At 33.1% G+C, this 23,403-nt stretch overlaps 1 protein-coding gene across 5 annotated transcripts in view; it reads left to right on the forward strand.

Annotated features, from left to right (window-relative positions):
- LOC125057402 (potassium voltage-gated channel protein Shal) overlaps positions 1-21,590 on the forward strand; it is a 49,155-nt gene extending 27,565 nt beyond the window's left edge. The window contains exons 2-6 of one of the 5 annotated variants that reach the window (XM_047661070.1): positions 12,454-12,616; positions 13,295-13,483; positions 13,903-14,088; positions 14,383-14,445; positions 16,994-21,590. In XM_047661070.1, coding sequence (XP_047517026.1) covers positions 12,454-12,616; positions 13,295-13,483; positions 13,903-14,088; positions 14,383-14,445; positions 16,994-17,092 — 700 coding nt within the window. In that variant the 3' untranslated portion in view covers positions 17,093-21,590. Of the gene's footprint in view, positions 1-12,453; positions 12,617-13,294; positions 13,484-13,902; positions 14,089-14,233; positions 14,269-14,382; positions 14,446-15,442; positions 15,557-16,993 lie in introns of all 5 variants that reach the window. The other 4 variants (XM_047661069.1, XM_047661073.1, XM_047661071.1 and 1 more) reach the window with 4 other exon arrangements.
- The last annotated feature ends 1,813 nt before the right edge of the window (positions 21,591-23,403 follow it).

Consider the following 23,403-nt stretch of genomic DNA (forward strand, 5'->3'; position numbering starts at 1 on the left):
TTAAACAACCTTAACAATTATTGCGCAGAAGTGATTATATGGGATCCACCTGCTCAAAATTTATGATCATATCCATTATAATCTTGTGTGCAAATAAAAATATATTGTTGCGTAAGACCTATTTTGAATTAACTAATGTGTTTTAATTCAACTTACTGATTCATATTATTGAATATTTTAAGTCATTCAATAAATATAAAGGTATGACAAATAAATTGTTATAGTCATATTAAAATAGCAGCGCCGATATTGATAAACCACAAAGCATTTGTAGAAAGCAATAAAATAAATGTGCTGCGAAAAGTATTTTTAGTCATGGCAAACAGGAGTAACATGATAACGTGTGTATCAAAGAAAGAATAAAGAAAAAAACATTTATTTGATTAAACACATATAAAAAATTACAAAGCTCAGGCCCAGCTCAGCTATAAGTTGATGTCACCAGCAACACTGATTTAAAGTAGACCCATACTATATTGGAGTGACAGCTACACACTGAACAAAACTAAAAAATCCCTGTATGTTAATATAAAACAATACTTCGATATTTTAACTGTTATGCCTGTAGAGCTTACCTTAGATGTTTAAGTGATAAACAACACGTGTTTCAGTCTCTTTCTTAAGGATTTAAGTATCACCATACCAGCCATTGGTAAGATTGAACAAATTGAATTATAAAATGCACTTTCACAAGCGGTCGAATCCCATACACCAGCCGGCTCGCGGTAAATCCGTGAATTCATGAAAATTTACAATGCCAAAGTCAAAAATCATTTATTCATGTAGGTAACACAATGTATACTTATGAACGTCAAAAAAGAAATATACGTTAAATGCTTCTTAGAAGAACTGGCAATAAACATTTCAAGTGCTCTTATTCTGTAATAATACATATGACAATTTTCTTTAAAGGCAAGTAGGTGATGAGCGCCAATTTGTTTTCCACACGCCGATATTCATTACCTTTCATGGCAATGCTAATTGTGTGAACAAAAAGAACGCTTAAAGTCTTAAAAACTGGGCTAACACTTAGGGTTAGGGTTGTAGGACACCTTTTTCCGCAATTAGACTCCTGATTGGTCCGTTGTGCGTTAAAGTCCTGGCTAATTTAGCCAGCCTAGCTCCTTCCAGAAGCACCGAAGTCTCCTGGGCACTTCACATGCTTTCCGGAGCGACCTCACTGTTCCGAGGATTTTTGCACGTTGATTAGCCACAGCCTCGCATTCTAGGATACGTGGAATGGGCTAACACATAATACTCAAACTATTTGATTATATTTTTTAATGTGTATGCGATATATGAAAAGCATTCCTCAGTCTTTAATTGAACACTCGGGCTAAATGCACTCATAGTAAGGGTTTACACCTCACTTGCGCCGGCTTAATGCCGCGAAAGCCTTAATTTTTGAAACGCCGCAATGCAGTACGCATTGCTGGATTTAAATTCAAATTCATACTTATTTTTAACTACTAAAGCACTAAACTCGTAATTGAAATGTGAAACGCGTTCTGGGTATTAAATAATTGAATTTAGAAACACAACACGACTTGGGAAATGTAGAAGAAATTTGCTTTGTGCGTTATTAGTATTAAGTATAAACTTAAAAGATATTGAAAGGACCACCCAATTACTAAAATGGGTGACCATGGGCTGCGGTGACTGCCTTTTATGGCCTTCTTCGTCTTATAAAAAAAACGTTATTTATACATACAAAAAATAGAGCTGGTGCGGTTTGTGAAGCGGCTGAAAAAGCTAAAGCATGCATATACAGGGGTCTAGGCTCAGAATATGATTTTGTCCCATTCGGTGTCGAGATACTTGGTCCATGGGGTCCAAGGGGGACCAAGGGGCGGCGCTTTAAGGCTTTTAAAAGAAATATCTAAAAGGTTAGTCACAGGAGACCGAAGAGCTGGCAGCTACCTCGGACAAAGAATTAGTCTAGCTATTCAAAGAGGGAACGCTGCCAGTATCTTCGGAACCTTGCCTAAAGGGACTCCTTTTAATAATATATTTTAGTTTTAAATGTTAAGGTTAGTTATTTATTTCAATGTAAGTATTTATTATGTTTTCATACAAAATATAAAAAAAGGATCTATTCACATTCTCTTAATTTTTTTAACCTAATATTAACTGACTACAGCAAAGTAAATGATGAACCCATCCATTTTCGTACTCCGCCGAATATCACTTAACCTCATATAACGCATAATATAGGTTGGAAGAACTCGTAAACCGGTTATTTATGCCAGCACCGCGATGGACATAAAGTCGTCTCATAAAATAGTCATAAATTTAAGAATAATAAGATCGATGATGTTTTACGGCCGGGTGGATGTTATAAATATTGTTGATTTTGCTAGCGGAACTACTGAGTACTGTGCGCCAGAAACACTGTTTTCTACATACATACACAAAACAATAAAAAAGTCCATTAAAAAATATCCAGTGGCGCTAGAACTCTAGCCCATAACCATAGGTAGGTATAACCACACATACGAGTAGGTCTTACCCATAGTTCGTTTCTTTAATCATATTTTATTTCATAGACAAGTACATGTTTAGTCTTATATCTGACATGTTGTAAATTGTGACATTGAGACATGACGGTTTCCTCAAATTTCGTCCATTGGTGCACAGTCGGAGATCGAATCTACGAACTCAGGAATGAGATTCGCAAGGCTGTAGTCTGATATATATTCATCCTATAGCCACACTTAAAGCAGAAGACCAACTTGACCACGTCTTATTTTATTACACACGATTACTAAATAATGGTAGCATAATTTTAATGTTATAGACAAGACCACGCCTTAACTTTTAGTAAGATTCCATCGATAAGTTCAAATAAAGGGTTAAGCAAGTTCAATAGAGTAGAAATTAAGTGTAAAAGAGTATAATTAGTGATTAATATCCATTTATAAATAAAAAGAACATCTCAAGGCACTTTGATTTTGCCACAAATAAATAAAACGTTTTATTTAAGAATGCGTAAATCTTATTATAATTTTATATGTTACTACTTATAAGAAGTGTATTAAAAATGTTTATAACATATATATATATTATATATGTAATAATAAACTAATATTCTAGCATTATGTGTTATAAATTTGACCGAATTGCGCTAGATCCCCCATAAAAATATGTGATTTTTACTAGAAGTCAAAAAAGTCTAGTTTCTTGCCTTCTATGTATAAGTTTCTAAAGCACACAGTTTAATCTATAAGCCCTAATAACTATAAAATGTATCAAAATGGCGTCGACAGTACATTGTGTTATACGAATTTAAAAGAATTAATTCTCTTTTTGTACTGCTTTATTAATATCAATAGCCCATTTTCTCTAAATATAACCCAAACTAAATTCGTTTACTCATAGAATGCGTCCGCAACCCATTTTCAGTCCATTTATCATAGAGGTGATAAATGTATGGCTAGTACATTAGCAGATGAATAATGATACTGACGTTTTCGGAAAACTTATCCTATTAGGTTGGGTCTTAAATAAATAAGACAGGCGACAGTCAACAATTGTCTAGATTTTAGTCTGTAGTGGACTTTCCAACAGGATTCTGCACCTGGTCACAAGGCACGAACTACCCAAGCCTGGCTTGAAACTAACGTTCCGGACTTTATAAAAGCTGAAGACTGGCCCTCATCTAGCCCAGACCTCAACCCTTTAGACTTCAAATTATGGTCTGTTTTAGAGGACATGGCCTACTCTAAGAGACACGACGACATTGAGTCTCTTAAAAAAATGATCCAACACAGCTGTGGGTGCCAGCATATTGCACCACATGTATTTAAAAAAAATTTAACGCCATGGCTATCAAACTATTTAGTATTTAATCGCCTTATACATAAGTTATAGATCACTGCCATGTAATGCTTTCTAGGAAAAGGTGGTTAAATTTTTAAAGACAAGATGCCTTTGTTGGTTAATATTTAAACCATAAGTTTGACAACAATTATAAATAACTTAACTTATTATTATGACATTGTTTTAAAGTTCTTATTAAATACTTTATGAAAATTTATATGCCATTTGCATGCCAATTTTTATATGGCTGATTGTGCGGATTTTATAATTAATTAAAACATTGCAATTGCTTGTAACCGCAGCTTTCGTGTTAAAAAACTGATGTGCCACGGAATTAACTATCTTGAAAAAAATACAGTAGTCCGTAGTATACGTTTATTTCATTAATATACAATTTTATCTCTCTTTAAACATATAAATATTCCATATTACACGTTCAAATAGCTTACGTTGAAAATAAACTAATATTAATATGAAAAGATGCAAAATGGCAAAGTCTCAGCTTCTATAATTATTATAATTTTATTAAGTGCCAACATTCACTTTATTATCTCGTCATCGGCGTTTGTAAAAGCTGGATGGTTATATTATCTCATAATATGAGGAAAAGAGTAGAAATTAATGAGTTATGATAAAGCTTTTTACAAGGTCTATTTGAACCAACTTTAGAAGGAGTAGGTTTACAATTTGATGTGTTTATGTATTAATATGCACATGCATTGTATTTTAGTAAAAAGTTCGAGTAAATCGAAAAAAAAATCAAAATAGTATAATTTCATAATCGGCATTACAATCCACACTGGCATCACATTATTACCTACAATACACGTGCGAAGCAGGGGTTGCTAGTCCTTATATATATAAATCACGTGTCACGTTGTTTGTCCGCGATGGACTCCTAAACTACTCAACCGATTTTAAATTAAATTTGCACACCGTGTGCAGTTTGATCCAACATAAAAGATAGGATAGCTTACATCTTAATTTATAGCCGCAATATTATTTTATTGCAAATTATCTGTTGATTATTTGACAGTCACAATTCCAACAGATGGCGCTGTGTTGAAAGTACTAACGTTTCATATAAGCTACAATTTAATGGCATTACCACCAAAAAAGCATGGTGGTCTCCATGACTGGTGTTCTCCTACCGTTTCCCTTGAATAGTTTTCTACTATGTAATATAACAAAAACCTTAGCCACAGCAACGCTTGGCCGAGTCTACTAGTTACTTATATGTTTTAAATACGCTTTTAATATAAGCGGTACACATAAAAGAATAACATACTTTTCCGTTTCAAAGGCTTAGCTGAATAATTTTTATGAATAGCAATGAGAAAGAGTCATGAGTAAGCGGCAGGCATTTCCTTTTCAATCACTGAAAGCTTTTGATTAATGGTCGAGAAAACCGGAAGTATAACGATTTCAGTATATGTTTGCTCCTTTGTTTTATAGTATTTGTACATTAGTTAAATTTTCTACTTGTTAATAAATACTATTTCTTCTCTTTTATTTTTTATATTCAAAAGGCGCAACCTAAATTTTACCCTTGTATGGACGGCCGCTCTTTCACAATTTTTATAAATATATTTTCATAATTTTTAACGATAACGACATCGTTTAGAACATACCGGTTATATTGACCAAAATCAAAAGTCCCGACTGAATTCTATTGTATTAGGTTCTTAATAACAACGTCATCGGCTGTTACGACTATCGGTTTTTACGACCAAATATGAGTACATAGTTCCTTCGATGTCGTTATAACAGATATTGACTGTATTTTGATGCTCAATTATAATCATTTGTTAAGGAAAAATACATAGGATATACTATACACTAGAGTGAGCAAACCTGCGGTCACTAGATAGAATAGAGAAGTTGAGTGAACGTCCTATGAGAACTGAAAACCAAAGGATGGTTAGAGGCTGACGGGAAATAAATGTGCTGGTTTTGTGTTGGACGGGATAAAATAAATGTGAGAAAGAAATATGAAAACGATAAAGGAACCCAGCGTACTATATCATAATAGCTTATTAGTAAATGTTTAATGCATTATAGAAGTTGTCAAATGCACTTACTTATCGTTGCAATTACGTCTCTGTGGCTTAGTGGTTATCGCACAATCGGCGAAAAGGTATAATTTCTACTTGCGCTGATTTTGAAATTTTGGGTAAAATGTCAAGTAGATTGGCTCTAAGAAGCTTCAAATTAATTGGTTCAGAAATGTGTTTACTACATGTCCAGATTTGGAAACATATGTATAATGAATCCATTTAAAAGTAAATATACGTTTTTCTGACGGTACTTTCACGTCGTATTGCAAATGTTACGTCAAAAATATCTTGTACCCATATTTCTCATTAACCTCTCATTCATAAATGCTACAAAAGAATTTAAAAATAACGCCCTAGTAATTACTGTAACTAATACATAAGATTGTCTTTGCTTTTCGAAATGCACATTACAAAAAAAACCTTGAGGGTCCTTCTTTAACGGATAAACCTATTTAAGGTAAGACATACTCAAAAACAAGGGGACACAATAAGAACCTTTTTTAAATCTAACAGATTACTGTTTGATTACATATACGAATAGATTGTGTCATTACGGCAACAGTTCAATAGACTATAATCACAAGTTCAACTAGTTACCTGTCACTTTGACAGCTCAGTTTCTCGCTGAACACGATTGCTAAAACCACTCGATACTAGCTATGTAAATAATATAATAAATTTGCGTTTACATACGTTAAACAATTTTCTTTAATGTAATACTGTATGGGAATTATAAGTTTAATATGCTTGAAAATTTCAACATATTAAAGTGTAGTATGGTCACATATCGCTGCCTAGTTTTCCTGTGTGCAATACGAAATGGAAAATGAAAAATGCAAGGTGCATCCATCAGGCAGATTGCAGCGTTATTACTAACTCCGTTTTATTTCCGGTTCCGAAACGTGGGCTGGCTGAAAATAATTTTATGGCCCTTTGACGGGCTTTTCTCTACTTATATATTCACATATAAGTGTAGTATCTCTTACCTTTGATTTATTGTGTTTAAAATGATTTGAGAGTATCTATTATACCTTTTCGAACGCAGCAACGTCTGTTTAGAATAACAAAAATACGTTTGTTTAAAAGTACGTAATTTATCTAAACTGATATATGGCAACATTTATGTAGTGTAAAAAAAATGTTATATAAACAGAAACGCGCGAACGCACACGACGGGATCGAAATTAAAAGTCAATCGCATATTTAAGATAATTATGTACTATTATATATTACTTGTGCTCTGTAGTCGTTGCCCGATATTATATAGCTTAGGTCTAGCCTCTAGCTTAACACGGTAAATAGACTTTTATATGTAAAAATATTTTTGAAGTGAAAACTTCTTTAGCGGCACACTTTTTTTGGAATTGGTAAAAATGTTAAACTCGCGTCAGGACACGTGACCTCATTGAAAATTCGTAAGACAGTAGACAAGAGAGAGTAGACAAATTGCGCGGCGTATTTAATGTAATATAAATTGTCATGTTTGTGTACGATAGCGCAATAAATAAATATTGTATTCTACCACATAAATGACAGTACTATTATACTGATAATAAAAGCTATTCGTGCAAAATTATTCCCTAACCATTCCAAAATATCAAAAATGTACAACGTTAATATTCAAGTTTTCCCTTCCGCCGGTGCAACCCGTCGTTTTTTTTATTTATTAGACATAATATGGCATCGAGGACTTTCTTGTAGATATTGATTTGCTTTTTGTCAATAGTTTCAGCAGCGTACGTAATTCAGGAATTTTCACTAGTCTTTTTCACACCTTGGGTTACATTTACGTTTCATACAAAAGTTTTTCAATAGATACATACATACATTCGGCTATCTAAAAACAACGTAGAGTTTTAATGCTGAAATAATTTTTCATATCGGTCCCCTAGTTTCGAAGCCTATTCAATGCGAACAAAGAATCAAACCTTTCCTCTTTATAATATTAGGCCCTTACACATGAAATTGACGTTTGGTCATACTGGCCACTTTGACCTCACATACCTTTTTGGTTAGGAATTCCAAATTAAATTTTCAATTCCTACAGCAATTTACTCATGCATTTGTTTTTCAATAACCATGATCCATTTCATTGTCCCGTTTTAACGTTTTTTTGGCGTCACTCTATTTATAAAATGGAAAAATGAAATATAGAAAACACCTATTTCATATGTAAGGACCTATACTAGTTTATTCAGCAATAAAACAGAATTCTACATTTATCTCACATTAAATTTGAGGCTAAACAGTTTTAAAAAATAAACAAATAATATTAACCATTCACATGAGCAAGTTCAAAAGCGTACCAATTTACACAAATTTAATATTTTAACAAGTTAAACAAATGAAACTTCGCTTCCAACCGTAATTGAAAAGCCTTTTGGGTTTTCATTGAATTCAACACGTTCAAATATAACATTAAATTTCATTTATCTGAAAAAAAAACTGTATACAAAGAAATCGAATATATTATATAAACTAAAATCAGTTTTATTTATGATACACTCATGAGCAGTTTGCTGGCTTAATTTAAAAAAAACTAATATCAATGAATATTATTCTCCAATTGTTTTTTAGATAAATGTAAGTAGCTTTAGACAACGTATCTTCCTATAAATCCATCAATATCAGATAAATCCATTATGTTCATATTTATCATAAATTCCTTTTTAAAAGATACAACCGAATCCTAAATTGCAATTAATCGGCCGTATTGTAAAAAATTTCCTCAGTTTTCAAATGACAATCAATCAATATTTGTAATACAGTGTTTCTCAATTCTCCTACAACGTTCAGAATAGTAAAAATAAAGACGATTTTCTATATTATATTTAATACATACCCATAAGAGACAAAATTATAAGAAACGTTTGTTTGGAACTGATGGTACATGAAATAAGCACGACATTGAATTGATGACAAGTAAAACTGTGAAATTTAATTACTTTCCAACGTGCCTCATTAGTTATGTAATTGTTTCCTAGAAAATAAATTTTGTGTCTATTATATTTATACTAGTTTTAACTAAATCACTCTTTAGTTTTATTTAAATTGCGTCCACATTGTGATGAGACAAGGTAATTGTTTAGTTTTAATTTATTAACGGTAGCGATTATATCATTTTCAAAACTTCGTAACGTTACGCTGAAATTCTTAGGTCTCTTCACAAATTGTTTTAAAACTTTCAACAGCTTAATCATTGTCATGTTACCCTGTTCTATTAAATACTACCAAAACGCTAATGATTTCAAAAGGCTTTTTTCAATTATTTTGTAATCACACATACACCTCCTTCTTCTTGTAGTGCCTTTCGGCTACTGGAGGTTGGCGGTCAGCTCGTCATACTCTTTCTAATTCTTCGCCAAGCGCATCAGCTGTTCTACGCTGGCCACTCCCATCCATTCTGTGATATTGCGGAGCCATGACTTCCTCCTTCTCCCAGCGCGTCTATTCCCTTCGACCATGCCCACTAAAACACCCATGCATGAATTCTTAAAATATTAGTCGTACCAGTGAAATCCTGATTTTTCCCGGAATCAATCCCGGAGCCATTTTGTCTCCTTGACGCTGTCATGAAAACACACCAGTGCATTCGTTCGTAATCAAACTGGTATTTTTAAAAGTACGCTTAAAATGTGGTGAACGGTTTCATGCTTTGAAACGTATAAGTTGTGGTAAGTCTAACGCAGACAACACCGCGAGCTTCAACTAATACACTATTTTGTGTAAGCAGGAACACTTTATCCCAGTCCCACTTATCCGGACCGCACTTAAAACAAGGGCAATTCAAATAAACTTCTTTTTAGAATTGAAAATAACAAAGAGTTTATCTTAGCTCGGCTTAACGGCGGCCCTCAACGATCGCTTAAAAATAAAAACCTAGAGCCAGAGTAAACGAGCCCTTGACAACTCAAGACGCTGCAATTAGACGCTTTGGAGTTTTCTCAAAGCGATATTAATAAAATCATATCTTTAACTGAGCCAAAAATCGTGTTACGAAGTGCTTAGATGTAAGTTGCATAGTACTGTCATTTAAGTCACATTCTAATCTTATTAAATGTAGATATTAAATAGTTGAAGGATGTTCGCCAGTTTTTAGTACTTTGATCTTCAAATGACCTAAAATTACAAATAAAAGTTAGTGTTATACAGACCATATATGAAATTTACGGAAAGAACATATTCTATTAAATATTTACTTTCGCTGGCGCGTTGACTCAAAGTGAGCCAAAAACAAGAGAACGCCAGCTTTATCTTGCGTTTCTGTTTTCGAATCAACCTATTTGTTCGAAATACATAATTTTGATGAGGGTGATCTATTTTAGATGATTGAACTCGACCGATCGTCACATTTTTTGATTGACTTACGTTCGCATGTCTCCATAATTAAGTAGATCGCAATCAACCTTAGAGGTGATTTCTTTGTAATAAAACAAAATATATTATATCTAATCTTGTGGACACCAATCTTCGCGAAGCAAGCGGCTGTTTACATTTATGAAATCTACATTAGATGATCAAAGCGATTTATTAACGCATACGTGCATAAAAAACTAATTAATTATGTATAGAAAATATAAATATGTAATTCATAATTTATTCAAACCGTCAAGCATAAATTAGAGATAAAAAATCATATCTATAACCCACCTAAATACAATAATATGTAGTGAAACATGCAGAAATGTGCATGCCCTACGCCATATTGGAATGGTTACGATACTTCATACATTGTTTGAGTCACGTGGCACGTGGATATGTTATATACAAATAACTGAGTACTTGGGATTCTCTGTTGCAGATATTGCGATAAACAATATCTCACGTACGCCACCTTAATTCTCACCTTAACTATTTTCGCCTTCTAATTGAGCCGTGCATTAGTGAATATTACTTAATATTGGAAGATCAAAGCGGCGCACAGTCGTTAATTTTCCACCGTTTACTCCATTAGTAATTTCCCGTACTACGTTTTTAAACAGTTTATTTATAGATTTATTACGCATTTATTAGATTCAATGAAATCATAATGGACAACGTATTGGGTGGGAAAATCCTACGTCAACTCGTCATTTGTTTTGTCAATCGTTGTTAGTGTCAATTGTTTAACAAATTTTTGCTTATATTGGATGCTAAGAGGAGTGTTGGCCTAGTGACTACAGCGTGCGACTCTCATCCCTGAGGTCGTAGGTTCGATCCCCAGCTGTGCACCAATGGACTTGCTGTCTATGTGCGCATTTAACATTTGCTCGAACGGTGATGGAAAACATCGTGAGGAAGCCAACATGTCTTAGACCCAAAAAGTCGACGGCGTGTGTCAGGCACTGGAGGCTGATCACCTACTTGCCTATTAGATTTTAAAAAATGATCATGAAACAGATTCAGATCTGAGGCCAAGACTTAAAGAGGTTGTAGCGCCACAGATTTTTTTTTGATGCTATTTTATAAAGGAGGTCATGCAATAAATGAAGTCTTACAAATTGTAATACGTTTATTCATATAAAAACTTTTGAGTAGAAATCTTGTAGCACGAATAAACACATAATTCTTGAGAATTGATAGGAACCCAAGTATTACTATATGTATGTATAATATAGTATACCTATTTGTATACACGATAGCTTAAAAACAGTGTCTAGTTGTTTCTCATATAAGGTATACTTGTGAACTTCATATACATGTCAACAACATTGATGTGTGTGTTTATTATATATATATATATATTATATATATTATATATATTATATATAGCTTTGCACTAACAATAAAGTGCCGTTATGTAATCCGCATTACAAATGTCAAGCAATGTTAATATGTACAGTGACAATTTAAAGCCGAGCACGCAATAATATTATTAAACTTTGATTTAGCGTGAATTCGTATTTATTATTCACATTATTGCATGTATTCAGTATTAATATTCGCCCATTGTATATAGAGCAGTGTTGGCTGTCATCCCTGTGTTCGTAGATTCTAACCCCGGCTGTGAACTCGTATCTGTTTAAGTGCGCAAAAAGTAAATGATCACGCAACATATACAGAAATCTGAGGTCCAGATCTAAAAAGTTTGTAGCCGTAGGTACTGGTGTTTGTATATATTATACAAAAACAAAGTCTTATCTGTCTTTTGGTTATAGCCGGCCTATTTTATCTTTTTATTTGAAGTCCCCACTGCACTCACTGAAATCAGTGTTGGGTGTCTAATATATGTATTTTCGTGTCACAATGTTCGTTCCCACACTCCTCCGAAACGGCTCGTCCAATTCTTATGAAGTATTTTATGCATATTCAGTAAGTCTGAGAATCGGCTACTATCTATATCTTTCAAACCCCTAAATGACAAGGGGTGTCCACCCCAATTTTTATTTTTAGCATATTTTTTTAATATGTGGCATTAAAAAATACATACAACCCTTAATTTTCACCCCTCTACGATCAACCCCTATTTTTTATTATAGTAAATAGATATTGTTATTGAACTAAACAAATGTTTACTAGAATAATATACATGGCAAAACGACGTTTGCCGGGTCTATTAGTTTTAATATATTACTGAGTATGCATTTGTCATTTTCAGGTACGGAGACATGGTACCCGGCACTATCGCTGGTAAGATAGTGGGAGGTGTGTGTTCCCTTTCGGGAGTACTCGTCATCGCTCTGCCTGTGCCTGTCATTGTCTCTAACTTCTCGCGGATCTATCATCAGAACCAGAGAGCTGATAAGAGGAAGGCTCAAAGAGTAAGTTATACAAAGACTGGTTGCTTTTATAAGCTTTTTAAATGGGCCCTTACAACTTTCCAACTTCATCGTTGTGCTCCTTCAGGCGCGTTCTATTCTCAAAACTCTATAATCTATGATCAAGTAGAGTCGTTTATTTTCTAAAGCTTGGGGATTGAAGCAATAATGGATTTTTGAATATGGAATTTGGCCAATCGTGAAAAACGAGTTAAACAGTATCTGTTAAAGACAACTTTCTTTTTTCATATTTGCGGCCTATCAAAGATTCTTTAAAAATGGTTATTATTGGACCAGTATAACCTAACTGCTACATGCTTTATCCTAAGTTCCCCTTATTAATGACGTAAAAAATTAATTTAATCCCAATTTTAAAATACATGAGATAATTTAAAAGATAGGAAAAAGGGTCAAAGGCCAAGTAAGCAGTAAAGTGCAGCGAAATGAGTGAATGCCACGAAGATATAAATACTATTTAACCACTAATTTTACCTTATGTGAAATATTTCTTAAAATCTTATCCATATTTATTATTATAAAGAAAATAATATATTATAACACTTAGTTTCCTGCTACCTTACCCTTAAATTTGTGAAATGTAAAAAAATATACCATATAATATACATAATATTACATATAGGTTTAAGTGTGAATCAAATTGTTATGCATATCTAATTTCAGAAAGCTCGGCTCGCCCGCATCCGTATTGCCAAAGCTTCATCAGGTGCTGCTTTCGTCTCCAAGAAGAAGGCTGCTGAGGCTCGTCTGGCTGCTCAGGAGTCTGGAGTGGAGCTGGATGACGCAGGAAGGGATGAGGATATCTTTGAGTTGCAGCATCACCACCTTTTAAGATGCCTAGAACGAACTACGGTAAAAAACTACGCTGGGTGTGGTATGCTTTGCTTTTTAATGTGTACTAATGATTTTAATAATTTTAAATGGTGTTTTCGTGGTGTTTAGCTTAGCCCGGCAGTCAGGTTGAGTAAATACAAGGTTTTGTCTGGATGGAAATTGTGGAATTTTAAACAGTTTTCACTAAAATCATGTTTATTGTATAATTGAATGAAACCTTTTTATAATGTGTTTTACTATCAACGATTTTAGACAAAAATCGTTACATTAGGCATTCTTTTTTCATGTGCGGTTATTGCTTTATTTTGTTTTTGATTTGTTGTTGTACTTTCAGTTTTGTATTTTGTGTTTAGATTGGCAATAAAGAAACGTCTAACATGACAAGATTCAAAATTTTTACTTTTATTTTTATAATCTATCAGTCTCTTTCCTTTTAGGGTTTTCAAAACCAATACGACAAAATATTCCAGGATCGTGAGTTTGTTGAAATGGAAAACCCATTCAATGGGGCCGCTAAACGGCCTGGATCTCCTTCGCCTCTAGCGTCGCCTGCGCATTCTGGCCGCGCACCTGCCTTATTGGCTTGTTGCGCTCGATGCGGCTGCTGTCCACAGAAATATCAGGTAAACTCAACCTTATTACATTAACATACATTCAAAATGTGTTAACGGATAATTAAAATCAATACGTTTTCAAACTAACGGAACTAACTTGTGTGTTATTAGGTTTTACAAGGCATAGTTGCAAACAGCTTCTTTTTTAATTTAGTTTCCAATGGAGGTGTAGTAAAGGCTGAACTTATGGTAATAATTACCATTTATATGGCATGTTAGTTCACGTAGAGGTTAGCTTTCGATACGTTAACACGTTCGTAGTATAGGTATTTTTATGATAATAAGGGTTTTGTGTCACGGCAGAAGCGCGGTCGATCAGTACGGTGCGTCAGTCCGATCGGACTCGCGACGTGTCCGCATCGTGAGGTATAAACAGCACACAGCACCGTCCTTGATGTTCCGATTGCGTATCGGTGTTTTTATGACCAATATTTCTTATTGAGGATTTAAAACCTCTTTGAATTAAAATTATTGAGATTGCATTCAAGAAAGTATTAAACTTCAACAGAAACAAACACGTTGGTCATAATGAATATTTAATTTACGAGCAATGTTGTGGGCAGTCTACACGCCATATTGGTTATTGGTCATAAAATACAATTCACCGATATTGTAATCGATGTCCGTATTGTTGCTTGTGTGGCTAGACTGTGCCCCTGACGTGCTTGCGTGGTACACTCCCAGAATATACCAAAAATATATACCAAATATATAATAAATTGCTTTGCTGTCCACAAAATTTACGAATCGCTCTGCTATGCATATAATGTAAGCATTGGCACATTGGCAAGTACGATATAAAACCGATAATGTATCATTTAAGTATATGTAATTGAGTATTATATGAATAATATTCGCACATTTTAGTGACATATTTTTAGGTTATATCGGTAAGTATTTAGAGTGATTTAATGGGATAGTATAACATTTTCCTTTTCTCGTAGAGTCTAGTTTGTAGCAACTATTTTGTTATGCTATAACTCTTTTTAAAACTTCGTAGTTAACACTGTGAATACCACGTCATGATACACTTTTCTCTAAATCATTATTTATTATTGTTGAATAAATCTGTCTATCCTTATAGTAATAACTTTATCTCATCCCAGATTATCAACTGTAACACATCTTATATTATACATAAAAACTAGCAAACTATACACAATAAACTAAGTATCGTTTTGGTTTATCTTTACAAATTTATTTTTATTTAAACTTGATACATCTATCGTCGTTCCGAAACTTTCTATAGTTCGCGCTTCATACGTTGTCACTTTGACAGGTGTCAGCGACGAAACGCTTGGTCTTCGCTTAAAATTCTGGTCTGGTTCGTATCCAATTGGCTAACAGGTAGTTTAAATTTAAGGTCCTGCTATTAGACTCGAGTAGAAAACGAGCGCGGGGTACTCGGCGTTACACGGCGACGTCGCGGCCGTCAGACACTTCTGTGTCGGCCGCGCCCAGTGAAGACCCCTTACCAGTATGTCTAGCCGGCACTACCACACAGCGATTTATTCGGATTGTAGAGCCTTTCACAGTATCCGATTACCTTTAAATATTACTATAAATTAAAATTGAACATTTCTCAATATCGTGTCGGATAGTGTGAATGCCATGCTTATGTGTAATATATTTGTTCATAACATATGATCTTAACGTACAGGATATAAACACAAATGATTCTAGACACCTTATTTGATAAGCTGTTTGGAATTAGACCACGACTATACAATAATTTTAAGCAAAAATTAATATCTAAGACAAAAAACACTTGTTATTCGTAATATCGCATTAGATTAATGAGTACATGGTATTGTGTAGTAGATATCGACAAGTTTTGTAAAGAAACTATATTGCCAAGGTCTTATATATTTTATAAAGGATCATCTGGTCTAGAGAATCGCTGCGTGGTAGCTGGCGTAAAGGCTTTTAATGTATGCAGGGTGTTGGCTGCTAAACTGTTGCTTAAACTCTGTACAAGTCTCAATGATTATTGTAAATTGATGTTATTATTTTAAGCTTTCGCTGTGCTATCGTCGTATTTATTGTCAATGTGAGGTATAAAATGTAATTCAATGTGTATTTTGTAATTACGAATATTGTTAATAAGTCGCATTTTTCTACACTAAACATTGTGGAGCACACATTCAAAGGTTTTGATGGATAACTAACGAAATTATAGTTGATCGTTATTGAAATTTTGTTTATAATTCTTTAGAATGTTTACTTATAACAGTTTAAAAATAGAATAATGCGATTTCATTTATTGATAGTAGATCCACAAGTGTTGTAAACGTTAAACGCTTAAACCCGTGTTGCTACTTGCTGTAAGCCACTGACAGCAACATTGACATTTGTATCGTCAACGCCAACACACTGCACACATGCTCAAAGTAAGGGTTGCAATAATCATTTATTTTGCATTAGACGCGCTTCGTGTGCCAAATGAAAACTGTATTTAGAATCTTGAGAGGATTCGCGTGGCTAAGCTGCAGTGTTAAGGGAGCGAAGACTTACACTAATATACACTGATGGGTCTACATTTGTAACGATAGCATGATCCGAAGCACTTTTTTTACTCATTACACTTACATTCACTGCAACTTGTTCACTTCCGACAAATATGTATTTTTGTTCTAGTTTAAGTTCCTACAATCCTCAGCTTGTGTGCTTACTCTTTTAAATGTAGTTGAAATCAGTATTGCTATAAAGCTTCGATTTGTCTAAATTTTTTATTCGATTATCGGCCATAAATTTTATAACAATTTTAGTAGATAGATCTAAATTGAAATCAATTAGTTGATAGAATTACGAATTGTGATTATAATTCTTTTTGTTTCATGAAAGAGTAGGTTTCCTAAAACCGAAAGATTTTAACATCGTAATGGAAGTATAATTATCTATTTAAAAATTTCAGCAAGCTTGCGGCAAATACATTCCAGCTGGCAGCACAGTGCAAGGGAACCAGACGGGCGTAGCAATGGATGGTACATATCTCGTGGAGGCGTCTTTCTAGGACCCGTCGACAAGTGCTCAACAAGAGAGCTATGTGTAAGCCAGATAGGACTGGAGTGATTTGCCGCAATTATTAGGTTATTTCTACAGAAGTAACATAAAACTGCCTGATATTCAGATATCATAGACTTTAAATGGAGACCTTGAGATGTCTGGTCAAACCTTTTTATGACAATTGAAAAATGACATTGACAAAGTAACACGTGAATCTGTATGAATATATAATTTGAATGTATTGAGACTTAGATGTAGGTAGTAAATTCAATTATAGTGTGAGTTAAGATAAAATAATTTGCGAAATCTAGACTGCTTTTTCAATCTTCAGGTCTTCATTGACATCAATGTCCATCTTTTCTGATAGTTTAGTCTAACAGTATTAAAAGATTAGATTTACGAGAACTTCTTTAAAAAATATCAAGTTAATCAAATTTAGAGCAGAAAGCTACTGGCTAATTACTATTAAATGTTAGCTAGAAACAATGTTACATTATCCCATACAAAACCTGCTTTTGGGACTTCATAATAGTAATTAATACAAATCATATCATAGGCAGATAGTTTCGTTCAAGGGAATTGAGCACTGAGAATCCTGCTTTTTGTTATACTATCAGGATACTTGTGCCTTCAAAATTCATTTACATACTGTTACTCTGTGTTAGTGAAGTTTTAGATATAGAAATATATTCTCGTATCGGAGTCGTATCGGTAAAGGCACGTAGCAGTGACGACTGTTCTTAATAAGCTATCTTTTAAGCTTACAATTGTACCTTAATGTATATATTTAAAGTGCACAAATTGTATATGAGATACTTCAGTTTGATGTCTATTACCTACCAAATAAGTATTCAGAAGAAAATGCCAAATTGTGAAAATGTCATTTTTGTGTACTTTCTTGTGGTGTGTAGAGCGAATGGAAACTCGAACGGATTTCGGCTCGAACTAAATTCACCAATCTCGACCAACGTTTGGTACAATGAATTCAATCACTGACTTTGAATATGAGGTCTAGTCTGTTAGATAAACTATATGTATACGCTACGTGCCGTTTAACTATTCTATATCAACAGTGGCGGATTTACAGATTTTCAAGGTATAGGCTGTAAATTTTGCCGCCATGCCCATGCAAGTGTCATGTCCTAGATTAATTTTCGAATTCAACAATTTCGTTAAAATTGCACGTAAAATAATTTTTGAGTTGGTTTTTGAGCACAAACCATCCAGTCTCCCACCAGTACTTGAAGAGGGAAATGCAATTTCGCTCTTTTTACTTATTCAAAGTGTGAGCTGAGGGCGTAGAGGTCGATTATTAATTGGGGGTTGCGCAAAATTTGTTGCAGAGTAAAACATCAGTAAAAATCGTCATGCAGAAATCTATTTGATTTCTGAGGTAGCAAAAAAATCGGTTCCCGAATTCGCCGCCCTAAAAACCGCCCTAGGCTCCAGCCTACTCAAGCCTGCCTGTAAAACCGCCACTGTATATCAAATTTCGGATGCAATGAAAAAACAATGAAATGTTCGTCATCCAATGTTTTAATTCGTAGTCCCTAAATATATGGATGTCTTATGATCGCTATAGTTATAATGTTATGTATAGATAGATGAATTTATGTGGTTATAATAGAAATTATTTAATTTAATTGTTAAATCTAGACTTAAGTAATATCTGCGGGTGCATTGAATGCGTTGATAAGGTATTTATATTTTTTCTTTATAAGATTGGTACAAACGTGTAATGAAAAACATTTGATTTTTGTATAGAAGTCTGTAAGAAACTGCTTTTAGCTGTCCACCTATTTATTTTTCTCCTATTTTGTATGTCGTGATGTAAAGAAAGTGGTATTATTATTTATACACTGGAACGATATTTATAATGATTTTACTCTATCTGAATACTCTATAAGCAGGCTGTGTTTATTAGAATAATCTTATACTAATTTATTAATTAATAATAAAAGAGTTTAATTTAAACCTGTACTGGTTTTTCAAAGTGTATGTTTGATATAAGATTGAGGGACGTACTCGACTGTCTAAACTGTCTAACTTCCCTATAAGAAACGTTTTAAAGTAATCTTGTACGTAATTGTTTGTATATTTATGAAATTTTATTTCATTACCGAGAACGTGTTAATTTATACGAACGTTTTGTACCGATCTTATAACGTGTATTAAAACCGAATTCAGTGTTAATAAAATTTCTTCCAAATAATGCCATTATTACTAATCAAACGTAGTTTCAATTTGATAAATTAATAATTAAGTATTATAATGTTCTTGTAACTTCGTAACGCGCAAAATATCTATAAATAAATATTTAATGAATGAATGGTCTTATTAAAAATTGTTCTAGAATCTATTGTCTCGTTTATTTACTCGACACTGCTAGAGACAAAAGATTCTATAGCTATTTAATAATTTTAACAGTCAGAATTCGAGTTTAATTATTATATTGAATTCCTGTGATTTTTAGTCCTTTAGATATATTTTAGTATCTTGTCCATGCTTTGTAAATTGACAATATTTATATTATAGATTATTTTTAATATATTTAAACCTTGTATCGTAAATTCGAACATTCAAGAAAAACTATTTTTTTTAATACTTGAATAAGGAAGTTACGATGATATCTCCTGTAATAGGTTTTCATTTGAAATCAAATATTTTTATTACAATGTAATAAAATATAAACTTTTGAATCTAAATATTGGGAATTAAGAACTCTTGCAACTGGTTTTTCATATCAGGACCTTTCTTAAGCTTTTTTTAAATATTTAGGAAAATGTTCTTTGGAGTACCCCCTAGACTATCGTTTCTCAAGCGGGGGGTTCGCATTCTGTTGAAAAATAATAAATACAAACTACATATAGGTACAAAAGATTCGTTTATTAAAGGAATGAATAATTGTAGTGTTATAAAACTAAATTATAATTTTACAGTGACGGGGTCGCAAGACTGTTTTACTTAACTTTTTGTCGTTTTCGTTGGTCGCGACATAACAATGGTTGAGAAACGATGCTTTAGACATATTGCGTTTGTTCCATTGATATTTTTTAAGTAACATTAACCCCGATATGGATATACCAATATTAGAATCCAGGACGCCATGTACCACTAAGGCGGTCGAAATACGCATAGCATTAAACACTTATTCAAATCCTGTTATAATATTTGAAACATGGTTTTAATTGAATGAGATTATTTTATAAATTCACGAAATTAACACTGCAATGAAAATGGAAATATATTACATGAGATATCAATTTCCCATTATATGATATCGGACCAACATGAATGTGAATTCTGACAATATTTTGTTGATTTTAAAAGCTTCTATTCTTCGTTATTCTCTACATTATATTATAAATCTCTGTAAAATCAAATTTTACTGTTAATCACTGTTATTTTTATAGTTCTTATTAAACTACACTTATGATAAGATTCATAGTCCAGACTTAATTTTTTTTATATAACAGGGGCTAACGGACAGTTAAGTGATGGCCCATTAGACACTGGCACTACCAGAAGGCTCGCAAACGCCGTACCTTTTAGGCTTTAGTACGCTCTTTTCTTGAAGTAGGTACTCTAAGTCGAATTGGTTGAAAATACTTCAGTGGGTGGCTGGTTCCACATAGTGCGCGAAAAAGACAGAAATTTCTGCCTATCTAGACACTCTTTCCTTCAAAAGAGCGTATCAATTCTTAAAAGGCGGTATCACTTAACATCAGGTAGTTGTGGAACAACGGACATCGAGGTGATCGTACCATCTAACTTGTAATATGATTGAAGGATAATTACCAAATTATATATGTACCTACATGAAAAAATGCGAATTTGAGGAAATTTAAATTTTAAATCTTTTCCATATAAGAACGATGTACCTCTCAAATGACAACTCATAAAGATGTAAGTTTTGCAATTTGAAATGGTGATTAACAGTAATATTGATTAAGCATTATTTCTGTCTAATTCATACAATTCAAAACAATTGTAACGTTATAGATAAATAAGGATGAAAAGGAAATGCAGACACCGCAAGCAAGAAAGTGTGACGCATGATTAAACGATCGTACTTAATCATTATTAAGAATAATAATAGGAAATAAACAGTAACAATGCGATGCCTCTGTTAGTTAACAAAAATCTAGCAGTGGCACTCCCTCGATGTCATCAAACGACCCAATATCTATCATCTTCTTTCAATTCTGTAATTACGTGGCAAGTTTTCAGGTATATAAGATCAAAGTCCTGCTGCCTTATCAACCTTATTTGCCTATTGTAATCGATTTCTCCTTGCCGCCTTAACACTGCCAGTAGCGACATCTCTTAGCATTAACCGTTAACCTCAAAATATGTACTTGTATGAGCTTTCTGTTCTTAAAAGCTTTTACCAAATTTACACTTCACAAACATAACTTAGTTGCGGACTTATTACCATTTATTTGTACAACAGTTAAAGGTATGGTAGAAATGAAAAGATTTGCTTAATGGTAATGATAAATGATAATGATCAAGTGATTGTTTTATATAAACTCAACTGAAATAAACAATCTTACTTACTAATTTATTATGCATAATATGGTTTGTCAAAATTTTATTTATCTTAAAGATCTTATTGCTAATAATATTCTTATCACTTCAATAACTTTTTTTATATTACTGTCCTTCTACGATTACACGGAGCTACATCTTTAGTTGGTAGTATATGATAGGTACTATAGAAATAGTAAAATATGTTTAAACATTCTTGTTTTTGGATGTAAAAATTTTTGACTCGCTCGTACCCCGTTCTACACCCTACGAAACTGAGTAAAATTTATCCGAACTATTTGGCTTTTGGCTCCACTAGATGTCACTTTCATAAATAAATTGAATGTTTCCTAAGTACTGGCAGTGTTTCATAAAATAAATTGTATTATTGTAAATTAATATAATATTTTATTCTAGTCAGAATATCTAAAAGCATTTTCTAATTTCATTGATAGGATATATCAATTTAGTTCAATTATTCCTGCAAATAAATACCTATTTAATGTTTTACATTTGAAATACCGAACACGCTAAAGCATTAATAAATCAAAACCTCAACAATTGGAAATATTTATATGAGTTCTATCAATGAAAATAGAAGTAAACTTATATAATATTTTTAAGAATTTCGGTTTTAAACCTTTAGATAATTATGAATTATTCTTTGTTATTTTGAAAAAAATGAAATAAACTTAAATGTATATAATGTATTTATATTGTCTTTCATTAGACCTTTTCCTTTTTATACTATAGGGGGGCAAACGAGCCTACGGAGGCCCAAAAAGGGCAGTTGCAGCCCATAGACACCCATTTTAGTGTCGGCCTTTCAGGGAGGACTATGCTCTTTCTTTAAACAACCGGAGGTCGTATCTCCCAGAGAAGACTCAGGAGTTTGTTTGATAACTAAAATTATCTGAATATGTATGAAAAAAGTTATTCCTATTCAATAAAGAGAAAATGTCGATCACTTGATGTGGCACTGATAAGAATAGCTGCTTTACAAACAATGTTAATACTAAATTCAAAATGGCGACGGTAGTACCAATTTCAGCCGCCAGTCAAGAGTATGAGGCACTGTAGATATTTATGCAGTTATACAAATTTGTTATTATAAAGCTACTTTATACACACCATATTACACAAACAGGGTTTTATTTATTATTTTTATTTAATTAATGTATTAGTTATAGTATTAAAGCGGGTTTCTATCCAAATTTCAATCCCAGACGCGAGATTTTGTATACACGATAAAAAATCAAATTACAGTTTATTAATACAATATAAAATTGCATAAAAACAATTAGAGATTTCACATTTAAAAAGTAAGAAAGCGCTTAACATATGAACTAGTAAATTATCCACCAGAATAACTGCAAGTTCACAATTAAACTGTAAGCAACCGGATAATTGTATTAGCGACATCTAGAGAAAGTATATCGAACTACCTGACCACAAATTTTTATGCGGAAATTTTGCGGTGGTTTTAAAATAGAGTATACCACTAGATGGCACATAACACATTCAATATATTTTATTTTATTCACTAGATGACAATACTTTTGTTATTCAGGAAAATACTGAAAACTAACACTGGGGTATGTGTATGAAAGGTATATTTTTTATAATGCAAATAAATTTCGTATGAAAAATACTGGGAGGAAACCAGGTCCTACACCCTAAAACCGAAGATGTGTGTCAGTCACGGAAACAAATCACCTATTTGCCTATAAAATAAAATGTTACTCTAAAAATAATGCAATCTAATTGGAAAGATAATCGAATGTATGT

Source organism: Pieris napi, chromosome 16 (genome assembly GCF_905475465.1).
Source record: "Pieris napi chromosome 16, ilPieNapi1.2, whole genome shotgun sequence".
NCBI lineage: Eukaryota > Metazoa > Arthropoda > Insecta > Lepidoptera > Pieridae > Pieris > Pieris napi.